The 25,309-nt window shown below is 45.9% G+C and overlaps 1 protein-coding gene across 2 annotated transcripts in view; it reads right to left on the reverse strand.

Annotated features, from left to right (window-relative positions):
* KPNA7 (karyopherin subunit alpha 7) overlaps window positions 1,426-25,309 on the reverse strand; it is a 33,901-nt gene continuing 10,017 nt past the window's right edge. Inside the window, 8 exon segments of one of the 2 annotated variants that reach the window (NM_001163411.1) lie at window positions 1,538-1,619; window positions 7,654-7,800; window positions 11,363-11,545; window positions 13,258-13,491; window positions 15,498-15,761; window positions 18,945-19,027; window positions 20,659-20,927; window positions 21,607-21,689. In NM_001163411.1, the coding sequence (NP_001156883.1) occupies window positions 1,548-1,619; window positions 7,654-7,800; window positions 11,363-11,545; window positions 13,258-13,491; window positions 15,498-15,761; window positions 18,945-19,027; window positions 20,659-20,927; window positions 21,607-21,689 (1,335 nt within the window). In that variant the 3' untranslated portion in view covers window positions 1,538-1,547. 2 annotated transcript variants of the gene reach the window in all.

The following is a 25,309-nucleotide window of genomic DNA, read 5'->3' on the forward strand; positions in this document are numbered from 1 at the left end:
CATATGTATTTCTTCTTTTTTGGGGCACCCTCACAGCACACAGAAGTTCCCCGGGCCAGGGATAGAATCTGAGCCAGAGCTGCAACCTATACCACAGGTGAAGCAATGCTGCAACCTTAACCCACTGTGCCAAAGTGGGAACTCCCAGCCAGGTTTTGGATGGACACGCACTTATCATTTCTCCTTACCTATCGAGGACCAGCAAAGATAGGTTTTGGGCATGACATTTTGGTGTGACCCTTGGGAGCAAAATATAACTTGATCTAATCGCTATATTCACATTACATAAACCAAGTCCAATCCTTCTCTGAACATGTATCAGTACCACCCCTACTACTTCCATGTCTAGGTCCTTCCCATCCTACTCTTTCCTTTTTACCACTGATCACACAGCTTTCCTTGAAACAGGCATTATACCTCAGTCAGAGCTATCATGGGCATCATTAACGAGTCAACAAATAAATGCTAGAGAGGGTGTGGAGAAAAGGGAACCTCCTTCACTGTTGGTGGGAATGTAAATTGGTACAGCCACTATGGCGAACAGGATGGAGGTACCTCAGAAAACTAAATATAGAACTACCATATGACCCAGCAATCCCACTCCTGGGTATATATCCAAACAGAATTTCCATTAAAGACACATGCACCCACATGTTCATTGCAGCACTATTCACAATAGTCAAGACATGGAAACAACCTAAACGTCCATCAACGGATGAATGGATTAAGAGATGTAGTGTATATACACAATGGAATACTACTCAGCCATAAAAAAGAACAAAATGATGCCATCTGCCGCAACATGGATTGAATTAGAGACTCTCATACTGAGTGAAGTCAGTCAGAAAGAGAAAGACAAATACCATATGATATCACTTATATCTGGAATCTAATATATAGCACAAATGAACCTATCCACAGAAAAGAAATAAACTCATACGCATGGAGAACAGATTATGGTTGCCAAGGTGGAGGGGAGAGAGTGGGATGGCCTTGGGGTTAATAGATGCAAACTATTGCATCTGGAGTGGATACGCAATAGATCCTACTGTATAGCACAGGGAACTGTATTTAGTCACTTGTGTTGGAGCACGATGGAGAATAATGTGAGACAAAGAATATGTATATGTGACTGGGTCACCTTGCTGTACAGCAGAAACTGGCAGAAATCAATAATAAAAAATAAAAATCTTACAATAAAAAAACAGCTAAAATAAAAAAAGAAACAGGCATTACATGAAAAGGAAAATAAATCTAAGAAATATGGGTTAAACCAAGGCTTCAAGTCCAAGGCTATAGACCTGTAGACCTTCCTACTCTCAAGATCTTCCCCGAAGATCCTAAGAGGGAACCACTCAACCTCATGTTCTTAGGACGCGACTCCACATGGCCTTAAGGTACAAGTTGAACTGAACCTTTAACCGATGAAGGTGAAAATGTGGAACATTTTATTAACATTCAGTTTTAAAAGCCTTATACCCGTGGTACACCAAGGGAAAGGGGTTCTTAAAGAGGATCCTCTTTGGCTTTGGGATTCTGCAGCATGGTTAGGTTTTTGTTAAGGGCGTTAAGCATTCATGGTCTTGGAGCAGGGCTGATAATGTGCCAGCGTCTTCTTCCTTCGGGGGAGAAAAGACACCGTTATACCTCCAGGCTCTCGCACATTATGACTGCACAATTGATCTTGCACATCTTCTGTGGATTAGAATCCACTCTGAGTCAGCCTTGAGGCTCCCTCAGAGGAGGGATGAAAGGAGAGAAGCACTGGACCATATCTCAGGTCAGACCTTAAATGCAGTTGTGTGTGTGTGTGTGTGTGTGTGTGTGTAATGAAACACACATCCCAGAACAGCTACCATCATTCACCATCAAGGAGACAATTCTGGAGCATGAAGTACATTCATGCTGCTCTGCAACCACCACATCCGTCTCCAGGACTTTTTCCTCATTTCAAACCAAAGCTCTGTATCCCTTCCCCGTTGCCCTCCCCATCTCAGCCCACGGAAACCACCGTTTTACTCCCCCCACACACACACATTTTAGGGTGGTACCCATGGCACATGGAAGTTCCCAGAGGCTGAATCAGAGCTTCAGTTGCCGGTCTACACCACAGCCACAGCAATGAGGGATCTGAGCCGTGTCTGAGACCTACACCGCAGCTCACGGCAATGCCAGATCCTTACGCCACTGAGTGAGGCCAGGGATCGAACCCACCTCCTCATGGATACCAGTTGAATTTGTTTCTGCTGCACCACAAGGAAGCTCCCCTGTTGTAAAAACTGTTTTACTTTCTGTGTCTGTGAACATGATACTGCGGTCCTTCACGTGAATGGAAACATACAGTATTTGCCCTTTTGTGCCTGGCTGATTTTTCAAGCAGTTTTGACCTACACACAGGTGGACATTAATCTCTAACCCCCTGTGACTCTGTTTATGGGAAGAAAAGGGCAGAGAAACCATGAGACTTGAAGGACACTTCCAGCCCCAAGACCCCTATTGGACAGGGACTGATACAGGTTACTGGGCAAGGCCAATAGGAGAAAAACCACATCTTTCTGGACCCCATGTTGGTGCCCCCCATCTTTAAGGGATAAAAACCTCTAAAGGACAATAGAGAATGGGGAAGCTCTTCCCCCTGCCCCCCAGCTGTCCTGGGAGCTATTTTCTTTCCTGTAATAAAAATGTTGCTTGCCTAAAAAAAATAAAAGCAGTTTTGATACATAGAACATTAACCTTGCAGTGAGTAAGGATACACCATGTGCCCTGTGACTTGTAGATCACAGGTCTTTAACTTGGAGCCCTTGGAGGAAGTCCTAGGGGATCTGACTCCCCTTTAAGGGACAAGTTTCCTTATTACCAGGTTTTTTTGAGGAGCCTTTAACTCAGAAGATCCTAATCACGGTTCTGGGTCGTCTCTGCTCTGAGAGCATTGTCTTGGTCCCACCCAAAGAGTAGTTGCCTCCAGTTAGGAAGAGCCACCAACCTGCTATTCATCACATGGCTCTGGGATTTTGCTGGTGATTCGAGTTTGCCACGTAACAGACTGGAAGCCCCTAATCCATATTTGCCAGGTCATTTGACAACTTTGATCTCACCTTCCTCATCTGAAAAATGTCTACTGTAAGTCAAAATTATAAAGAAGCAATTAACCTGGGACAAAGGAGGCAAGACTACCGACAATGGGGAAAAGATGGCCTCTTCAATAAATGATGTTAGAAAAACTGGACGGCTACACACAAAAGAATGAAACGGGACTTCTTTCTCACACCATATACAAAAATAAAGTCAAAATGGATTAAAGACTTGAATATAAGACCTGAAACCATAAAGCTTCTAGAAGAAAACAAAGCGTATGCTCTTTGATGTCAGTCTTAGCACTTTTTTTTTTGGATAGGTCTCTCAGGCAAGAGTAACAACAGCAAAAACAAATGAATGAAAAACTCTAGCAAATGCAAAAACCTTTTGCATAGCAAAGGAAGCTGTCAACAAAATGAAAAGGGCTGCCTACTGGATGAGAAAAGAGGTTTGCGAAGGTAGTATCAGATATGGGGTTAATATCCAAAATATACTAAGAACCCATACCACTCAACATAAAAAAAAAAGAACCTGAATTAAAATGGGCAGAGGACATAAATAGATGTTTTTCCAAAGAAGACATGCAGATGGCCAACAGGCACATGAAAAAACATACTCAACATCACTAATCATCAAGGAAATGCAAATAAGCAAAACCACAATGAAAATATGACCTCACACCTGTCACAATGGCTAGTATCAAAAAAAAACAAATCAACAGTGTTGGTGAGGATGTGGAAAAAAGGAAACCCTCGTGCATGTTGGCGGGATGTAAATTGGTGTATCCACTATGGAAAACAGTATGGAAGTTCCTCAAAAAAAATACAAAGAGTTGCATCGATATCTTATTTGATCCACCTCCAAGAATAATGAAAATAAAAATAAAAATGAACCAATGATACCTAAATAAACTTAAGAGCTTTTGCACTTACACAATGGGAAAAAAATCTCTGCAAATGAAGCAACTGACAAGGGATTATCTCCAAAATACAAAAACATCTCAGGGAGTTTTAAATAAAAAAAAAAAAAAAAAAACTCAATTAAAAAATGGGCAGAAGATATAAATAGACATTTCTCCAAAGAAAACAGATGGCCAAAAGGCCCATGAAAAGATGCTCTAACATCATTAATTATATTAAAGAAATGCAATCAAAACGACAATGGGCTATCACCTCACACCACTCAGAATGGCCATCAAAAACATCTACAAACAATAAATGCTGGCAAGAGTGTGGAGAAAAGAGAAACCTCCTACATTGCTGGTGGGAATGTAAACTGGTGCAACCAATTACAGTATGGAAAACACTATGGAGGTTCCTTACAAAACTAAATATAGAACTACCATAAAATCCAGGATCCCACTCCTAGGCATATATCCAGAGAACACCGTAATTTGAAAGATGCATATACCACAATGTTCATTGCAGCCCTGCTTGCAATACCCAAGACATGGAAGTAACCTAAATGTCCACCAACAGAGGAATGTATAAAGAAGATGTGGTGTAGATACAATGGAAAGTTACTCAGCCCTAAAAAAGGATGAAAACATTGACAGACCTAGAGATTATCATACTGAGCGAAGTTAAGTCAAAGACAAATATCCTATGAGATCACTAATATGCGGACCTAGGAGAAATGATACAAAAGAACTAATTTATAAGACAGAAACAAAGTCACAGATTGCAAAACCAATCTCATGATTACCAGAGGTGAAACCCCTGGGGGAGGGAAGAATAGGGAGTGTAGGAATACAAAGGCACAGGACAGGATGAAAAAGATGATTAACAAGAACCGATCGTATCGCACAGGAAAATCTACTCAACACTTTTGTCATAACCTACATGGGAAAAACAAGTGGGTCTATTTCTATGCATAACTGATAAGACTTTGCTATATACCTGAAAGTAATACATCATTGTAAGTGAACTATACACCAATAAAATTACAAAATAACAATAAAATAAATCCAACTACCAGATGGTAGAGTAAATCCTTTCCTGGGTACGTATCCAAAGAAAATGAAGACACGTGTCTGCAAAGATGATGCGCTCCTGTGTTCGTGGCAGCATTGTTATGTACAACAGACAAGATATGGAAGCAACTAAGTGCCCATCGATAGAGGACTAGATCAGGAAGAAGGAGTAGACATATATTCAATGGAACATTACTCAGCCATGAAGAGAATGAAGTCTCGCCCCTGTGACAACATGGGTGCCCTAGAGGGCACGGCACTAAGTGAAGTAAGTTCGTCAAAAACCAATCCTGCATGACGTCCCTTATATGTGGAATCTAAAACCAATGATTCAATGACTCTAAAACAAATGAACACACACAACAGAAACCGAGTCCTAGGTACAGAGAACAAACAGGGGTTGCCAGAGGGGAGGGGGATGAAAGAAATAGGTGAGGGATGTTCAGAAGCACAAAGTTCCAGTTACAAAATTAAAGAGTCATGGGTATGAAATACACAGTGTGGCGAATGCAGTTAATACTGATATAATATCTTGTGTGGTAACAGATGGCCATGAAGACTTATCCTCATCATTTTCTATGTTTTTGAATGTACAGAAATATCAAACCACTATATTGTCCCTTAGGAACCATAATAGGGTTGTACGTTAATTATACTTCAAAAGCAAATTCATAGAGAAAGACATCAGATTTGTGTTATCAGTGGGGGGGGGGGAGGAAATTGGAGGAAGGCATCAAACATACAAACATCCAGTTTTAGAGAAATAAATACTAGGGAGGTAATGTATAATGTGATTAATTTAACTAACGCTGTTGTATGTTATACATGAAAATTGTTAACAGTAAATCCTGGGGTCTCATTACAAGGAAAAAAATTTTTTCTTCTATTTATTTTCTTTGTGGCCCGTCATTTCATGATGTATGTAAATCAAATCATTAACACTGCACATCTTAAATTTATTCAGGGCTAGATGGCACTTAGATCTCACAAAACTACAAGAAAAAAAATCACCATGGGACACCACTTCTACCCATTAAAATGGCCATGATTAGGAGTTCCCATCGAGTATCCATAAGGATGCAGGTTCGATCCTGGCCTCGCTCACTGGGTCAGGGATCTTGCATTGCCATGAGCTATGCTGCAGGCTGCAGATGCGGGTCGGATCCTGTGTTGCTGTAGCTGTGGCATAGATTGGCAGCTGCAGCTCCGATTTGACCCCAAGCCTGGGAACTTCCCTATGCTGCAGGTGCAGCCCTAAAAAGCAAGCCAACAACCAAAAAATGCTATGATTTAAAAAAAAAAAAAAAGAAAACAAATATTGGTGAGGATGTTGAGAAACAAGAACCTTTGTGTGTTGCTAGAGGGAATATAAAATGGTACATCCACTATGGAAAACAATATGAAATTAAAACTAGAATTACTGAACTATATCTAGTCACTTATGATGACGCATGATGGGGGATAATGTGAGAAAAAGAATGCATGTATGTATGTGCGACTGGGTCACTTTGCTGTACAGTAGAAAATTGATGGAACACTGTAAACCAGGTATAATGGAAAATATAAAAAACATTTTTAAAAAATAAAAAAAGACTGACCATATGATCCAACACTTCCACTTGTGGGTAGACACATGAAAGAAGTCAAAGGAGGAATTCGAGCGTATTTGTACACCCATATTCAGAGAGATATTATTCACAGCAGCCGCAAGGAAACCCACAGGTCCATCGATGGATGAATCAAGAATACAATCCATCCATACAATGGGAATATTGTTTAGGCTTAAGGGAGGGGATGCTGACACCAGCAGCAACATGAACCTTGACATTATGCTGAGTGAAAGAAGCCAGGCACAGAAGGACAAATACCATAGACTGTGTTGTCATCGGATTCACAGAGATGAGAACTAAGGTGGTGGCTCCCCGGGCCTGGGGGTGGGGGGTCCCGGTGGAAGAACAGGGCAGTTCTTGTTTAGTGGGGACAGACTTTCAGTTTGGAAAAGTTCTGGAGATGGACGATGGTGATGGTCATTCAACAAGGTCAACATACTTAAGGCCAGTGAACTACAGCCTTAAAAAAGGGGCTTAAATGGTCTTTGCAGGTTACATAGGTTTTCCTACAATAAAATGTCTTTTAAAAGTATCTAAGGCTATTTGATTATTCCCTTACTCCTGCAGCAAACTTAGGACCATTTGATGGAGTTCATCCCCAAACACCACGTTCTGGAAGGAGACAAAACGCAAAAAGGGCTCTTCAAAAGCTGGACCTGCCCTTGTTGTTTCTATTTCGCAGTAGAAAGTCACTTGAGCATCCTATTCCTTTCCTCCCCCCTCTACCTGCCACCCACAAAACAGCCACACATGGAAAAAAAGTAAAATCAAGAGTAAAATGCCATAGCGGAGGCAGCAGGACAAGCTTCTAAGGGACTAATGGGTCTCAAACAGTTTGCAGGAGCCAGAAAGCTGCCACTCAAAGGTGGCCCAGATAACAGAGATGGGGGGGGGAACTCGGGGCTAAGTCATGAGAAGCCCCTGCTCCCAGGAACATCCTGGCACCTGCCAGGTGGGCACCTGCTGGGGTGGCTCGCCAGGAGGCCAGGCACTCACCTCACTGAAGTATCGCTCAATAATGCTTAGAGCTGTCAGGGCAACCTGCCGGTTCTCGTGCAGTTGCAAAGCCTCAATCTTATCAATCCCGCCGAGTCCTTCAATCAGGAGGCACATGTTTTCCTTCTGAGAAATCTTTTCTGCTGCCTGTGGGCCGAATAAGAGTGAGACTCTGGTTGGGGGGTGGGGAGAGATCAACTAGGAAGACGGGACGGACACACACACACACACACTAATAGACGTAACACAGGTAGCTGGCAGTCCCGTTGTGGCTCAGCTCTTTAAGCCGTGATACCCTCTAGTCCCGTCTGCAGATCCAGGATGAGGCCTTGGCTTTGAGCAAAGAAACAGAGGCAGCCACCAAGGTGCTAGGTGAGCCTCAAGGATAACGAGGACGTGTGAGATGCCCCAGGGCAGGAGGAGCCCTGGAGAAGGATTTTTGAACCTTTGACACAACAGCAGATGGCCCCAAAGTTACTTCAAGGACTCTCATGTGTAGCCTTTTTTTTTTTTCTATCTCATCTTAATCTTTCTTCCAGTCCGGTGGGCCACGATCTGATAGAGGGGCTTCACTGATCCATCAGATGTGATGAGCCCAGGCCCTACCGAGGGGGGCAAAAAAATCCCTAGTGTTTAATTCAAAGAAGTGAGAAGACGTTACATTCCTACAACACCTGAGTGTACATTTGTCATGGCCAACTTTGCCCATTGGCTGCCAAGTCTTTACCCTCTATCTGTGACTCACTCACAGTTTTGGCATCTAATTGTAGGCTGCATTGAGCCTGTTTTGTTTGTTTGGCGATTTCTTGGGCCCCTCCCGCGGCATATGGAGGTTCCCAGGCTAGGGGTCGAATAGGAGCTGTAGGCACCGGCCTATGCCAGAGCCACAGCAACGCAGGATCTGAGCCACGTCTTCCACCTACACCACAGCTCACGGCAACACTGGATCCTTAACCCACTGAGCGAGGCCAGGGATCGAACCCACAACCTCATGGTTTCCTAGTCGGATTCATTCACCACTGAGCCACCACGGGAACTCCGTGAACCTGTTCTTGACTCTGGTCACTTCTTTCCAAGACAGTTTCATGAAAAGGATGCTCAAAGGGAGCTCTTAAAAGGAGCCTTCTGGGGAGTTCCCATCGGGGCTCAGCAGGTTAAGAACCTGACCAGTACCCATGAGGATGCGGGTTGGGTCCCTGGCCTCGCTCAGGGGGCTATTTCAGATGCAGCTCAAATTCTGCATCGCTGTGGCGGTGGCGTAGGCCGGCAGCTACGGCTCTGATTCGACCCCTCGCCTGGAACCCCTCCATAGGCTGCAGGTGTGGCCCTAAAAAGACAAAACTAAATAAATATAAAAGGAGTCCTCTGAAAATTGTGTTAGGAAAGTTTATCAACGTGCTGGACTAAGCGTTAATAATGGGAAAACCCTGCACTGAATATGGTTCAGGGTAAGTAAAAAAAAAAAATTAACATGTTGAATGCAAATTATGTGGTTCTGGGAGAAATATAACTAAGTCACTGCGGTCCGTATCAAATTAAGCATATACAGCAATGATCATTTTGCAAAAAATAAAGATAGCATATATATATAGATGTCTATATATATGTAAAAAGGAAGTTACTTTGGCATTTTCCAAATGGCTTAGTTGCAGGTAAAAGACTTTAACCAAATGAATCTAGTCAGCCTCCAGGATGGCTCTGGATGGTCCCTGCCTCCTGGTATCCGTGCCCTGGTGTAGCCCATCCCATGGTGAAATGAGCTCCTCTGTGAAACCATCAGGATATTGTTGAAGTGACCTCCTTAGGGACCTCATAAAAGGCTCTTGGGGTTTCCACCTTGCTTTCAAAGATCATGTGCTTCAGAGGAAGCCAGCTGCCCTGACGTGAGGGCACTCAGGCAGCCCCAGGGCATCCATGTGGTGGGAGGGACTTGCCAGGCATGTGAGCAAGTCATCCTGGAAGCTGATCCTCCAGCCTCCATCCGGCCTTCAGATGAGTCTGCAGCTCCGGTCTCCATCTTGACCTTCACGCGAGACCCTAAGCCGGAACCACCCCCCAGAGCCGGCCCTCCATTCCTAATCCCGCAGACAACGGGAAATATTCAATGTTTGTTTGAAGCCACTGAGGGGTAGTGTGTCACGCAGTATACAAGCAACAGAAATAACATGTAAATATTGGCTTCTGTTTCTTTCAGAAGTCAGGTTTTTTCTACAATTCTAATTCAAAGCTTCACAGTCCATTTTCCCAGCCACATTGTTGAATGGAAAAGGACCTCTAATGTGGGCCTCTGAGATCTATCATTGATAACCCCCTGCTGCTTCCTTCAAGTCAATTCTACATGTTTTTCTGTTTGTTGCAATTTCCTGGGCCGCTCCCATGGCATATGGAGGTTCCCAGGCTAGGGGTCAAATCAGAGCTGTGGCCACCGGCCAACGCCAGAGCCACAGCAACTCGGGATCCGAGCCACATCTGCAACCTACACCACAGCTCAGGGCAACACCGGATCCTTAACCCACTGAGCAAGGCCAGGGATCAAACCCGCAACCTCATGGTTCCTAGTCAGATTCGTTAACCACTGAGCCACAACAGGAACTCCGGTAAATTCCACATGTTTTAGCCTTTTAAAAGATCCAGCCACGTGGCTTCAATTTTCTTAACTGCTTCCCACCTTGGATTGGTTTCTCCATCTGGCTCAGAGGAAGGCAAAGCTGACACAGGCCTTCCATGATCTGGCCCCTGGACACCTGGAGCCTGTCTCCCACCACCTGCCCGCTTTGCTCTGCTCTGACCACAGCTTCCTCCTTGATTTCTAAGGTTCCTTTCCTCAAGGGCTCCTCCCCAGGCACCCACAGGACTCACTCCTCTTAGGACTTTGCTCAAAATGTCCTTCCTGGGTGAAGTTTCTCTTGACAACTGCATATAAGCAATCCCCTGCCCTCCATACTCTGGGGCCATCCGTATCTACCCCTCCATCCTAAGTATTTTACCTATAACGCCCTACCTGGTATGTCCGCTCATCTCTCCACTAATACACAAGCTATTAGAGCAAGGACTTAACTCTTTCATTTCCTGGGCACCTAAAATAGTCCTGCGCCTACAAACACTTATTAAAGAACATGAAGATGATAGACCTTCTTTGGAAGGTCTCTTGCAAACCACAGGATGTGTGGACAGAAGGGGATGGGGGAATGGAGACGAAAGAGAATCCTGCTCAGGTTTGTTTTGTTTTTTGACCATGCCCATGGCATGCAGAAGTTCCCGGCCCAGGGATCAAACCCATGCCACAACCACCACCTGAGCCACGGCAGTGACAACACTGGATCCCCAACTCACTGAGCCACCAGGAAACCTACTCAGGTTTCAAGAATCAAATTGAACATCTTACTTTAGAGGCTGCTATTTAGAAACCAACCTGTTCAGGAGTTCCTGTCATGGCTCCGTGGTTAATGAACCTGACTAGTATCCATGAGGACGCAAGGCTGGATCCCTGGCCTCACTCGGTGGGTTAAGAATCCGGCGTTGCTGTGAGCTGTGGTGTAGGCTGCAGGCGAGGCTCGGATCCGGAGTTGCTGTGGTTGTAGGCCAGCAGCTACTGCTCCAATTCGACCCCTAGCCTGGGAACATCTGTATGTTCCAATAAGGCCCTAAAAAGACAAAAACAAACAAACAAACAAACAAAAAAGCAACCAACCTGTTCAGAAGAGCTCACCTGCAGGATAAAAAAGATGACGTCAAGGATGATGATAACCATTTTGGTGTCTTGGATGTCGAGAAGATTTATTAGGGGCTCCAAGACTCCAGCCTGGACAAGCTGGACCAACTGGTCCACAGTGCCCCCAGTTGTAAAGTTAGCCACCGTCCACACTGCCTCCTTCTGCACTTTAAATTCTCCCTGCGGAAAGAAAGCGTTAACATCCTTCACCAATCGGGAGGACGTCTGATACAGGAGTGCAAACGTGGTTCACCTTCTAGGTAGGCTGTTAACACTCAGGACTACACCTGACATTTACACAGAACCCCTCGGCCCCCCTGCCTTTAGTTCTTGAGCCGATGACAGCATCTTTGAGAAGTCCAGAAGGAGGTAAGGCAGATTCCTACGGGGTCTTAGAGGGAGGTTCAAAGTTCAGACTCACTTCCTTAAGTCGGGTTATAGAAAAAATAGAACTAACGTAAACCAATCCAGGTAATCAATACCAATTAGGAATTACGCTTTGGATTTTTGGTTATAGTGACTTATGGCTGCATTTCTAGTCTTTCTGCTCCAGTGAAACTTCCAACGAGATGCTCCATAGCTACAAAGCCGAGTACACAGTCTGGAGGTGGCAAGCCACTGAAATACCCACTCAGTAACCCGGAGAGATGGGAGTCATTTATCACGAATCCTTCTTTCCCTGGGCAGAAGGAATTATTTCCATTTTATGGCTGGGGAAAACTGTGACCTCAGTTTCAAACAAACAACAACAACAAAAAAAACTGAAACAACTTATGGCTCCAAGCAACTTAGAGTTCAAAAGGCATAGTTTGAAATACGATTACTCCCTGGCCCCTGACTGGATGTTTCTGATTCCCATATGTACAGATTCAGGAGTTCCCGTAGTGGCTCAATGGGTGACAAATCTGACTAGCATCCACGAGGATGCAGGTTGGATCCCCGGCTTTGCTCAGTGGGTTAAGGATCTGGCGTTGCCATGAGCAGTAGTCGAAGACGCGGCTCAGATCTGGCATTGCTGTGGCTGTGGTGTAGGCCAACAGCTACAGCTCCGATTGGACCCCTGGCCTGGGAACTTTCATATGTGGCAGGTTTGGCCCTAAAAAGACAAAAAAAAAAAAAAAATGTACAGATTCACACAACATAGGACCTGAAGTGTCTGGCTAGAAGATGCTGTGTCTCAGCTGCACACCTGGGGACCCGCCAGCCCACCTGAGAACAGGAATCGGCCGCTGCCTCTTCCCCCACATCCTACGCAGTAGCCTCCACCCCCAACCTGGAGGAGCCGCTTCTGCCTTGTTTCACAGGTCGGTGTTTAAACATAGCTCATCCACTCAAAGGTGACAAAAAGAAATGCTGACAATAGCAGTCCCCCTGGGAGAAGAAGTGGGAATCAGGAGGAAGGAGGAAGCTTCATTGTGTTTCTGCAGTTAAACCTGGATTTTCTGTGTAAGACAGCACCACTTTCATCAAGGCAATTTTTATGCTGCAAAGGCCACCTTTCTCCAATGTATAGTCTTACCATAATCTGATATGTTTTTCCTCCTAAAACAAAATAAACACTTTTTTTTTTTTGGCCAAGGATGCAGTAGATGGGACTGCCCATTAACATCAGAGATAAGCCGATATTTACCAGCTTGAGGTCTTTCTGGGTATTTGAGCTATGGGCTCACCTTCTCATTCACCCAAGTTTGTTGAGTCTTTCACATTTTTAATGGGCTGTCCAAAATGGAATGACCTTTCCTTTTTTCAAGGAGAGCCAGCAAACTCATGCTTCATAGCTTTGCTGTGATCTCAATTTGCTTCTCGCCTGCATCTAAATACCCAAAGGGGTTCAGGGCAGGCCCTGGGGGGGAAAGCAGCCTTTTGTCACGGACACGGAGCGGGCCACCTACGTTTTTCAGCAGAGCCACCAAGGGAGGCAGCGCGCCACAAGCAATCAGCTGCTGGATGTGCTGGTGGGGCCCGGCGGCCACGTTGCTCAGGGCCCAGGCTGCCTCCTTCTGGATGGAGGACCTGGGGTGCAGCAGCAGATGAGGCAGCACGCTCAGGAGGCCCGCGTCAATGGCCAGCTGGGTCTGGGGGTCCGTTCCGGTGACAATGTTCCCCACCGTGCGGAGAGAGGGGGTCTGCAAGAACAAGGCTAGATGGGTAACCTAGTATTTCCAGTTCATCACAGTGGATGCCAACCACTGCACCAAGCTCGTGCCCTCCCAAACATCCGTCGTGCCATGCGGACGGTTTTATGGAAGCCTGTGAGCCATGCTTACGTCCACAACCCTTATTGATGCAGCGCATCCAAGGCTGTTTACTTAGTTGAAGGGTCCTGGCCCGTCTCTCCGTCATTCCAGCTCACGTGGAACAGAGGTCAGGGGGCACTCTATCCAGAAATGAGGCTGTCCTTTTCAAATCCCACATGGGGAAAATTCCTACATTGATTGTCATGTTTTTAATGCCTACAGATTTTGTATTACCCCAAGGATCAAGCTTCTGGTGTTTATTGAATGGGAGCTCATGAAAGCCCCGTGGCCTTTTTTTGTGTATTCATAAAGCTTCTCTCAATTATGCTCAAGGTTCCCAGGATGGGTCTCTGATTGGGCTTAAGATCACTGTCCCAGGAGGGCTGACGGGGGCTTATTTCAGGTTCTCTGCACTGTAGTGGCAGCCCCAGCACAACCCACAACAGTTCCAGGGTCTCCCTGGCCTATCACGCTAGGCACCTGCTCCGGTGAGACATGGACCTAGCACTATAGGCCAATCACAGCCTTGCCAGGACTGTACCAGTTGGGCTCCCAACCCCCAGGATACGCAACTTCTGGAAGATACTGTCTTCACATCCTCCATGCCCCCAGCACTGTCCCCAAACCAACCTGGACGTCTGAGGAATATGAATCTCAGACAGACAATCATTAAGGCTATGTAATATACACTATTAGTCCTAGAAATCAAAAGGGTACCATGGGAGTTCCCACTGTGGCTAGGGGGGTAAGAACCTCACTAGTATCCATGAGGATGCCAGGTGATCCCTCATCCAATTTGACCCCTGGCCTGGGAACTTCAGATGCGGCCTTAAAAAGACAGAAGGGCGGGGGAGGGTACCAAGTTTCCGACTACATTTTCAAGAAGCATATTAAGTAAGCGACTTATGTCTCAAAGCCAAGTATTTGACCTTAGTTGACTTACTTTCCACTTAAATCTGAAGTTATCTAGGAGAACAAACTGGGGAGAGGCTAAGGGGGAACTTTCATACTTGAGTAAGAAATTCAGATGTTATGAGCTTTCTGTTAACATACATACACACACACGCACGCACGCACACACCAACTTATTAACATCTGCATGCAGGGACCAGTAGAAGAAAAGGCCAAAAAAGAAGCATTCGCTGGGTGGAGGGATTGTAAGCTAATTTTCATTGGTGCTTTTCTAACTTTTCTAGTGATCAGATGAAGAAAAAGTAAGTTACGGAGTTCCCGTCGTGGCTCAGTGGTTAACGAATCTGACTAGGAACCATGAGGTTGCGGGTTCGATCTCTGGCCTTGCTCCGTGGGTTAAGGATTTGGCGCTGCCCTGAGCTGTGGTGTAGGTTGCAGATGCGGCTCGGATCCCACGTTGCTGTGGCTCTGGCGTAGGCTTGGCAGCTACAGCTCCAATTCGACCCCTAGCCTGGGAACCTCCATGTGCCGCAGGAGCAGCCCTAGAAAAGGCAAAAAGACAGAAAGAAAAAAGAAAGACAGAAAGAAAAAAGAAAGACAGAAAGAAAAAAGAAAGACAGAAAGAAAAAAGAAAGACAGACAGACAGACAGACAGAAAGACAGACAGACAGACAGAAAGACAGACAGACAGACAGACAGAAAGACAGACAGAAAGAAAGAAAGAAAAAAAGAAAAAGTAAGTTACTGAATACCCACGAGGACTTTGGATCCAAGTAGATCCAGGTCTTGGGCTAGAGAGCAGCAGAGACCAGGGCAATGCAGACAACAAGCTTTGTTCTAGGGAAAGGCTGAACACCAGCTGTGGGAAGTCCTGGGGGGGCGAGGAAGCGGGGAGCAGAGAACTTGCTAAAGTGAAGGGGCCCTATCATAGACTGTCACCTCAAGGCCTCTAGGCAGAGCCCAGAGGGACCCGGGACACTTACCAAGACATTGAGTTCCGAGCTGGTCATGAGCTCCACCAACCTGGGCAGGACCCCCATGTCCACCACTTGGCCGATGCGCTCATCGCAGCCATCGGTGAGGTAGGACAGGGCCCAGCAGGTGTCGGAGAGAACCTCACTGTCCCGGTGCTGCAGGAGGTGGGAGAGGACGGGCAACATCTGCTTCACCGCGTTATCACAGGGGCATGGGTTCTTGTTCCGGCACAGGTTGGACAAGGTCCAGACAATGTTCCGTAGGAATGTGACCTGGAACGAGGAGACGGCTCCCAGCCCCAGGTGCAAAGGAGAAATACAAACGGCCGTGTCTCCTAGCCATTTTTTTTTTTTAAGGGCCACACCCGCGGCATGTGGAGGTTCCCAGGCTAGGGGTCAAATCGGAGCTGCAGCTGCCAGTCTATACCACAGTTGAGGCAACTCTGGATCCTCAATCCACTGAGCCATCCTCATGGATACTAGTTGGGTTCTTAACTCACTGCGCCACAATGGGAACTTCCCCTCCTTGCCATCTTTGATCAGTATTATTATTATTATTATTTAGCCTTTTAGGGCTGTACTCATGGGCATGTGGAAGTTGCCAGGCGAGGGGTCAAATCGGAGCTGCAGCTGCCAGTCTACACCACAGCCACAAAAAAGCAGCATCTGAGCCGAGTCTGCGACCGACACCACCACTCACGGCAACAGGGAACCCACTGAGTGAGGCCAGGGATCAAACCCACATCCCTGTGGATACTCGTCAGATTTGTTTCTGCTGCACCACAGCAGGAACCCCTGGAGCAATATTCTCGACTGGTAAGAACCAAAGCATTTGAGCCTGAAACAGGAATTTGTTCTAGGTAGTAACCATAGGAAGGACACAGAGACTGAGCTTTGTTTTACACGCAAATGTCAGATGGCGATTTCCTGACATTCTTCCAACTGTCCTTCCCCACTTAATTGATGAGCTCATTTCCTGTTTCACTGATGAAACAAAGATCGAGGAGGAGTTACTGGGTCTTCCTACCAGGCTATGAAGTCTACTGACCCGACCTAACCACGGTTTTGATCTATTCCAAGATCAGTCTTCCGACCCTGCACCTGGATCCCATCCCTTTTGACCTTTCAAGATGCTGTCCTTCCATCCCAAGGACCACCTCTCTCCCAGGGTGCATCCCACCACCACCTGCGAGCTTCGGTCCCTATCCTGGCACCTCTCCGGCCATCACCCCATTTCTATTTTTCACCTTCCATCTTCAAAGGAGGCATCCATAGTCACTGTCTGCCTGGCTCTTCTACCCCTTCTAGTCTGGTTTCAACTTATTTTTTTTGTTTGTTTGTTTGTTTGTTTTTTGTCTTTTTTGCTATTTCTTGGGCCACTCCCAGGCTAGGGGTCGAATTGGAGCTGTAGCCACCGGCCTATGCCACAGCCACAACAACACGGGATCTGAGCCATGTCTGCAAACTACACCACAGTTCACGGCAACGCCAGATCCTTAACCCACTGAGCAAGGCCAGGGATGGAACCCGCAACCTCATGGTTCCTAGTCGGATTGTTAACCCCCACGCCACGACGGGAACTCCCAACTTATTTTTAGTTAGTTACGAAATCCACTCCTTCCAAGTCACCAAATCCAAGCTTTTTGAAAAAGCTCTTTTTTGGCATCTGCGACACCAAGTCCAGTTTTGCACTACTGGATGCCTGTTTCTGCTCAGGATTCTCAGCGGGTTCTACCTCACTTCGGAATGTCACAGCCCCCAGGACTTGGTTCCGGCGCTCCTCAGGCTCTAGATCAGAGATTGGCAAACTTTTTCTATAAAAGCCCAGATAGGAGTTCCTGTTGTGGTTCAACGAACCCAACTAGTATCCAGGAGGATGCAGGTTCGATCTTTGGCCTCACTTAGTGGATTAAGGATCCAGCATTGCCTTGAGCTGTGGGGTAGGTCGAGACATAGCTTGGATCCAGTGTTGCTGTGGCTTTGGTGTAGACTGGCAGCTGCAGCTCCAATTGGACCCCTAGCCTGGGAACTTACATATTGGGTGCAGCCCTACAAAGCAAAAAAAAAAAAAAAAAAAAAAAAAGCCAAACAGTAAACATTTTCTTGCTTTTCCTTTTTTTTTTTTTTTTTTTTTTGGTGGTGGTGGTGGTGGGCGTGCACCTGCAGCATGCAGAAGTTCCGGGCCAGGGGTAGAACCTGCACCACAGGAGCAACCCAAGCCACAGCAGTAACAATGCTGGATCCTTCACTCACTGATCTACCAGGGGACTCCAACATTTTAAAATTTACAGGCCACGTGATCTGTAACACAACTCATCACTTCTGTCCTTGTAACACCATAAAAGCCACAGACAATGTGTGTGTAAATGAATGGGAGTTGCTGTGCTTCCATAAAACTGTATTTACAGGAGCAGCTGGCCAAGTTAGACTTGCTGAGGCCTGCTCCAGCTGACCTTCTGAGCTGGATGACACCTACATGCACCGTCAGCTAACTAGACCTGCACATCCATCTATCCAATGTTGCCGTCATGGTACCTCTGACTTCGGCTTAACATGCACAACTCCTGAGGCTCTGATCCCTTCTTCCCCCACGTCTCCAGGAGGACAGTCCTCCCAACAACCTACCCCCAAACCTGGGGCCATCCTCGCTTCTTTCTCCACACCCCCACCCCCACTTCTACACCCATCTCGGCAGCATCCCAGGCCCACCCTCTTCCCCGTCCCCCTCTGCTGTCATCCTACAACGAGCAGCCAGAAGGGTCCTTCTGAAAGATCAGAGCCCTTTCCGTCCTACCTGAAAATCCTCCCAAGGCTTATTTGGGCCACCCAGAATGGTGTCTGAGTCCCTTGCCCAGCTGGTCCCCTTACAACTTACAACTGCTCTCTCCTTAGTCATGCCAGCCTTGTTCAGGTTCACCCATGTCCAGTTCTCTCTCGCCTGGATCTGAGGGCTGACACGTATGCCCCTGGCTTTTGGAAGCTGCCTACTCCTCATTTTTGGTCACGGCAAAAATCTAGAACCCAAATTGAACTCCTGATCTAGGCCGTCCTCTACTGCTGCTACTGCCATCGACTTCACGCTAAGCTTCACACCTAGATCCTGTTTATTCCCCGGGAACAGAACCGGTGAGCCATTCATTCTGTGCCCCTTGAATGGAGCACTTAGCTGTCCACATTTGCAGGATTCTAAGCTTAGAAAAACATCAATGGAGCTCTTCCAATCCCCCCCCCTCCGCCATACATACACCAAGAAAAATCACCACTGCTCCCCTTGAAGACAAACCTGTATCAGCCTCTAGGCAAAGTGATGTTCAGTCCTAGGCTTTGTTTACAATGGCTATCGTAAGGGGCCAGGCAGCAAGCACATGACCTGGCTTTGATTTGGCAATGCGTCCCCCATTTCCCAGCTTTGGGAACTTGTTGCCTAGCTCGGTGAGCTCATTTAAAGACACTCACTGGTACATTTGAGGAAGCCAGGGCCAGCAGATGTGGGATGGCATTGCTGGAGATAACGATGTCTCTGAATTCTGCGCCATCACCTACAAATAGGGGAGAACATGACACTCAAAGAGGGAACACAGGGAACCCGGGGTGGGTGACGAATTCTTTAAAAGTCTGTGCAAAGGGCGAGAGGCCAAAAGTCGTGGTTGGGTTGGGTAAGCAGATAGCATAGCCTTGACCTAGATCCCAAGTCTCCAACATGTGGTTTGAGTAGATGGCCTGATGTGGAAAGCAGGCACCCCCATAGCAGGAACTGCTCTAAGCGAGAGACTCTCCTGGACCCATCCAGGAGCCAGCCAACTGGGCTGAGGCAGTGCACTCTAAACGCTGGTGGCACTTCACCAGGTGTCTCCTGGTGGTTCTCAGGAGACAGAGGCCATTACAGACCTAACTGTCTTCCCAGAAGACTTTGGCATAGGCAGTAACTTCCAAATGCCACTCAGAACAAAGTCTGGGAGGAAGAGAGATGCCACCTGTCACCGACTCTTACTCTGGCTAGGAATACCAATTTTAGGCCCTGAAAGTCTCAGTTCATAATTCTTCAACCAATAAGGCAGCATGTCACACCGCATCACCCGATTTTGCCTGTCCCTTACTGCACCAAGCCAAACGAGAGACGGCATCTCTGTAATCGGTGCTTTTATTTATGCCAGCATTTAAAAAGCAGACTTATTTTATATTCTGTGTTTGCTAAAATCCCAGTATCTCAAAGTCCTTGGAGGTCTCATCACACTGTTTCTGCTGACTCGCTCATGGTGGATCGTTGATTCTCAGCACTTGGAATTGCTAATATTTGGCTGATTTTAATTGGTCAAAATCCTGAGGGGCCCAATTGAGTTCATTTCCTCCAGGGAGCATCTCATTTATATTCATCCAGGGGTCCTGAGCTCTCAACCCTGCAGCCCACACTCCCCGCGTGAGCTTTCCTGGACCACACCATGAATACAGCATCCACTCCCAAACCCATGAGGCCAATCTTAGGACTGCATTTTCAGGAGAGACTTCAATCCTCACCTAAGCAAACCTTTGTGTGTGTGTGTGTACCCTTGGCAACTTTCACTGAAGGCAGACTTCTTTTAGGGTCCTAGGTTATACCTGGTTATGTATTTTATGGGTCTGTCATAAAATCCCCTGCAAGAGACAAAAACTTGTCTTTGTTCCTGACACCACTCAGCTCTCAGGCTGCAGGACAGATGTCCCTTGGCAGCCTGCAGCTGCAGGACATACCATGTCATCTGGTTTCAGCTTCCCTTTTTCTTTTTTTGCTTTTTAAGGCCACACCTGCAGCATATGCAAGTTCCCAGGCTAGGGGTCGAATCAGAGCTGCAGCTGCTGGCCTACACCACAGCCACAGCCACACAGGATCTGAGCTGCATCTGTGACCTACACCATAGCTCACAGCAACGCTGGATCCTTAACCCACTGATCAAGGCCAGGGATCGAACCTGTATCCTCATGGATACCAGTTGGGGTCTCAACCCACTGAGCCATAAGGGGAACTCCTTCAGCTTCCATTTTTGGCCTCTGAATGTGACTCTGAATTTTGGAAAATTCCCCTTCCACTCTTCCCAGCGTTTCTAGGTGTGTCTATTTAGAGACCACAATACTGCCTCAAAGAGCTCCCCTCACGTGCCACATGCCTGGCCTGTCCCCGCGGGGAGGGTCTCACCTGCAATATTACCAAGGGCCCACACTGCCTGTTCACACACGCTCATATGCGAGGAAGCCAGCAGCTCCACCAAGGGCTGGATGGCGCCCCCCTCCACGACAGCGCGAGTCAGCTCCGAAGCCCCCGAGGCAATGTTGGTCAGAGCCCAGGCGGCCTCAAACTGCAGGCAGGGGTGCAGGGAGGACCTTAGCAACTGCACCAGTCTGGGAATGAGCCCTGCTTCCACCATCAGCTTCAGAGGAGGATTCCTCTCCTGGGACAGCATTTTCCTTGGCAGCACGAGAGAAAAGACGAGAACACGTCCTGTGAGGCAGGTGTGAGCAATCGCCTTTATGCATCTTGTTGGCATTCCTAACGCCCCCATCAGACAAACAGCTGGGCCAGGGCTCCTTCATATCCTAGAGCTCAGCCTAGGGCACCCCGCAGTGATGACGCAACATTTTTTTCCCTTTTAGGGATTATCTATGAGCTGCGATTGCTATAGAGGCCCATTTAAATGAGGCCATCCATCTCTGACTACACCTGCATAGCTTAAGTTGTTCTCAAGGACAGTGTAGAGGAGAAATTTTGTCTCACTTTCGGATGGACTAGTCTTTTTAGGGCCACGCCCATAGCATATGGAAGTTCCCAGGCCAGAGGTCCGATGAGAGCTGTAGACACCAGCCTACACCAGAGCCACAGCAACACGGGATCCGAGCTATGTCTGTGACCTACACCACAGCTCACGCCAACACCAGATCCTTAACCCACTGATGGAGGCAAGGGATCGAACCCACATCCTCAGGGATGCTAGTCGGGGTCGCTAACCACTGAGACACGCAGGCAACTCCTGGACTAGTCTTTTCTTATATCATTTGAGCACTTTGCCATTGCCCAGAAACCCAAGAGGGCACTGGAAGCCATTTCAAGCTGTAAACCCGTTAACAATACAAGTCCGTTTTGCGATACCTGGCTGCCTGGGTGGCCTGGAAACACTGTTCTGGATCTGAGGCATTCACACCATGGATTATTTCTTGCAGGGTGAGTTTGGCCTGCAAGGAGAGACACATTCCAAGTCAGAGTCTCTGCTAAAAGGAAACAGAAAGGTCATCTAGTCTAGCCATCTAAAAAGCTGGCTGGAACAGGACATGTCCCACGCATGCTGGTTTCTATGAGGGGCGGGGAGGGCATGTGGTGGCCTCGTGGATTTGTGGGACACTGCTGGTGCTCTGGGGGAAGGGTACTTCCTATCATTACTTGGATCCCCAGCATCTTTTTACCCCACGCAGCGACAACCTGCTAGTGGATGTCAGCCAGAAGGGCAGAGGAAGGAGCTCAAAATTCTCTCCTGCGTATAAGCAACGAGAAAACTGAGAAATAGCTAAAATCATTCACTTTTTAAGAAAGGTTGGCAGCAATTCGTTTTATTCAAGCTGAAAAAGATTTACTCAAGAAAAACATCTCAGTCTCAGTAAGAACAGTGAGCACTATGGTTATTTTGCCTTGCCTTATTCCCACCCCTCTTCCCCCAGGTCTATGATAGCCTTGGAAACCAACAGCAGGAAACACTGGAGCAGGCAGAACAGGTTGGTGCTCCCTTAAAGCCTCATTGCCAGAGAATTATTATCTGACTGCTCTGGTGATTTCTTGGGAGATCCCATTTATAAGATTCTATTTTCTTTGACGCAGAGCTCACACAACGCAAAAAAAAAAAAGTGTTTTCCCCAGAGGTATTTGTTAAAAACAATTAGAAGAAGTTGTTCTACTTCACAGCTGCCTTGGGGGTGGGGGTTAAGGTAACAGTTGGGGGCAAACAATAGCCTAACTAAAAAACTTAAAAAGGCAAAGCAGGGAATAAGATGTTCTTATTCAAAGAATATTCTTTCAAAGCCCCAAAGTGTTCCTGAAACTCTAGAAGGTCATGTACATGTATAGAGCTGTGCACATGCCCTGAGGTCTTAACTCTGCCTGACTTTGACGCTCTGTGCTAGTGGGTGTGAAGGTTTAAGGCCGTGTCCTCAGCTGGCTGGTCGAGTGTTGACAGCATGCCTCAACAGGCACACAGAATGCCTTGGCAAAGACTGGGTGAATTTTTGCTTCCAAGTGTTTAGGGAAATCTCTGTCCAATCATTAGCTGACTGCAAAGCTGAGCAGAGAATTCTGTGGCCACACATGACAAAAAAATATAGATCTCACAAAAGCAATTCAGAAGTCACTGAACAAATAAACAACAATGAACAGCAATCAGAAGCCCCAGGCAAGGGGCGGGAGCAACTGATATCCAAAGTTGTCCCACAATTTTAAAAGACTAGTTGTCAAAGAAATTACAAGACATGCAAAGTACGGCATATACACAAGAAAAGAAATAATCAATAGAAACTGTCCCTGAGGGGCCAGACATTGGACTTACTAGATAAAGACTTTAACTATGTCCAAAGAACTAAGGGAAACCATGTCTAAAGAACTAAAGGAAACTCCGAGAATGAGACTAAGGTCTTACCTAATAGAGACTATCTATGACGAGTCAGAAACTCTAAGTAGGAACCAACTAGAAATTCTGGAGTTGCAAAGTACAGTAACTGAAATGAAGAATTCACTTAAGTGGCACAAGAGCACATTTGAGCACAGAGAACAAATAATCAGTCAACTTGAAGACTGGTCAATTGGGATGATCCAGCCTGAGGAAGATAAAGAATGAACTGACCTTCACCAAAAGGCCAAGAGGCGAATGTAGTAGCTATTCCTACCAGTTTATATCTGAAAGATCCTCTATCTAAGGACAATATATTAAATGGGTTTGGGGAACTAGGAAATCAAATAGGAACTTGCTCCATCCATTCAATGCCTTGACTTGGTTTTGCATTTCTTCCAGGAAGGGTGTATCCCCTTTGGGGAAAATAAACACTTTAAATAAAAAAAGCAAAAAGAATGAAAATGAAAATGAACAGATCCTTATAGATCAAATATATGAATGTATGCATAATAGAATGGAAAAGAAAGAGGCAGAAAGTATATCTGAAGAAATGAATTCCAAAAACATCCCACATTTGACAAAGAAATTAATTTACACACCTGAGATGCTTAAGGAAATTCACATAGGAAAGATTCCAAGAGATCCACACTTAGCCACATCATAAACTATTTGCAGCCAAAAACAAAAAGATGATCTCTTTTTGGCCACACCCATAGCACTTGGAAGTTCCTGGGCCAGGGATCAAATCTGAGCCACAGTTGCAACCTGCACCACGGCTGTGGCAACACCGGATCCTTAACCTGCTGCATCACAGGGGAATTTCCAGAGAGAATCTTGTCATCAGCAGAAAGAGAAGCAACTCACCATGCACAATCCTCAATAAAATCAAGTGCTGATTCATCCCCAGAAAGCATGGATGACATATTCAAAATGCTGATAGAAAGTTTATCCAGTGAGAATTCTATACCTGGCAAATTGTCATAAAATGAAGACATTAAGACCTTCTCAGCTGAACAAAAACTGAAGGGATCCACTCTACTGGAAGAGAGTGCTTTTGGTGCTAGAAACTACCTCAAGACGTCAAGAAATCAACACCAGTAAAGATAAATGTAATGGTAAATACAAAATACAGTATAAATGTATTTTTGATTATCAGACTTCTGATTTAAGCGACAGTTGTAAAAAGCAGTAATTACGCATCTATATGGATGGACACATGATGTATAAAGAGATAACTCGGACGACAAGAAGAGCAAAAGTGGGGATGGAACAAAGGAGTAATGTTTTATCTAATATTGAAATTACGTTGATATTACTCCAACCTAGATTGTTATAAGATACTGATTATTCTCAGAGAACACCCTAAGAAAATAATTCAAAAATACAGGAAAGGAAACAGGGTAATTACACTATTAAACCAAAAATATTTAGCACCAAAGAAAGTCATGGAGAAATACAAACACGAATAACATAAAACAAATAGCAAAATGTCAGACATAAATCCTATTGTATCAGTCATTGCATTAAGTGTAAATCTATTAAATACTCCCAATAAATGGCACGGATTGGCAGAATGGATGTTAAAAAAACATGATCTAACGCTACGCTCTCTACACTTTAAATTCAAAGGCACAAGTGAGTTTAAAGGACCTGAAAAAAATACGCCACGCAAACAGTCACCAAAGAGAGTTGGAGTGGGTGTGCTACTATTAGACAAAACAAACTTGAAGACCAAAGTTGTTACTAAGAACAAAGGAGGCCACTTGAAAATAATACAAGTCAATTCATCCATCCAAAGACCGAAGAGTCCTCAGCATGTGTGCCCTTCACAAAAGAGCCCCAAGCTACATGCAGCAAAAACGGAGAGAATGGAAGGGAGAGATAGAGAATTCAGTGACGGTTGGAGATTGCAATCTTCACACTCAATGGACGGAACAACTAGACAGAATATTAACAAGGCAGTGGAAGACCTGAACGACATTCCCAGTCAACCAACTGCAGAAACAGACAGCAGAACACACACTGTTTTTGAGGACATGTGGAATGTTCTCCATGACAGACCATATATGAGGCCATAAAACATGTCTGGATAAACTTAAAAGGTGCGATATCATGTGACGTATGTTCTCCAGCAAGACGAACTTAAAAACCAGTAATAGGAAAAAATGGCAGCAATACAGATTTGTGAAAATTAAACCC

The sequence above is a fragment of the Sus scrofa genome, chromosome 3 (genome assembly GCF_000003025.6).
Source record: "Sus scrofa isolate TJ Tabasco breed Duroc chromosome 3, Sscrofa11.1, whole genome shotgun sequence".
NCBI lineage: Eukaryota > Metazoa > Chordata > Mammalia > Artiodactyla > Suidae > Sus > Sus scrofa.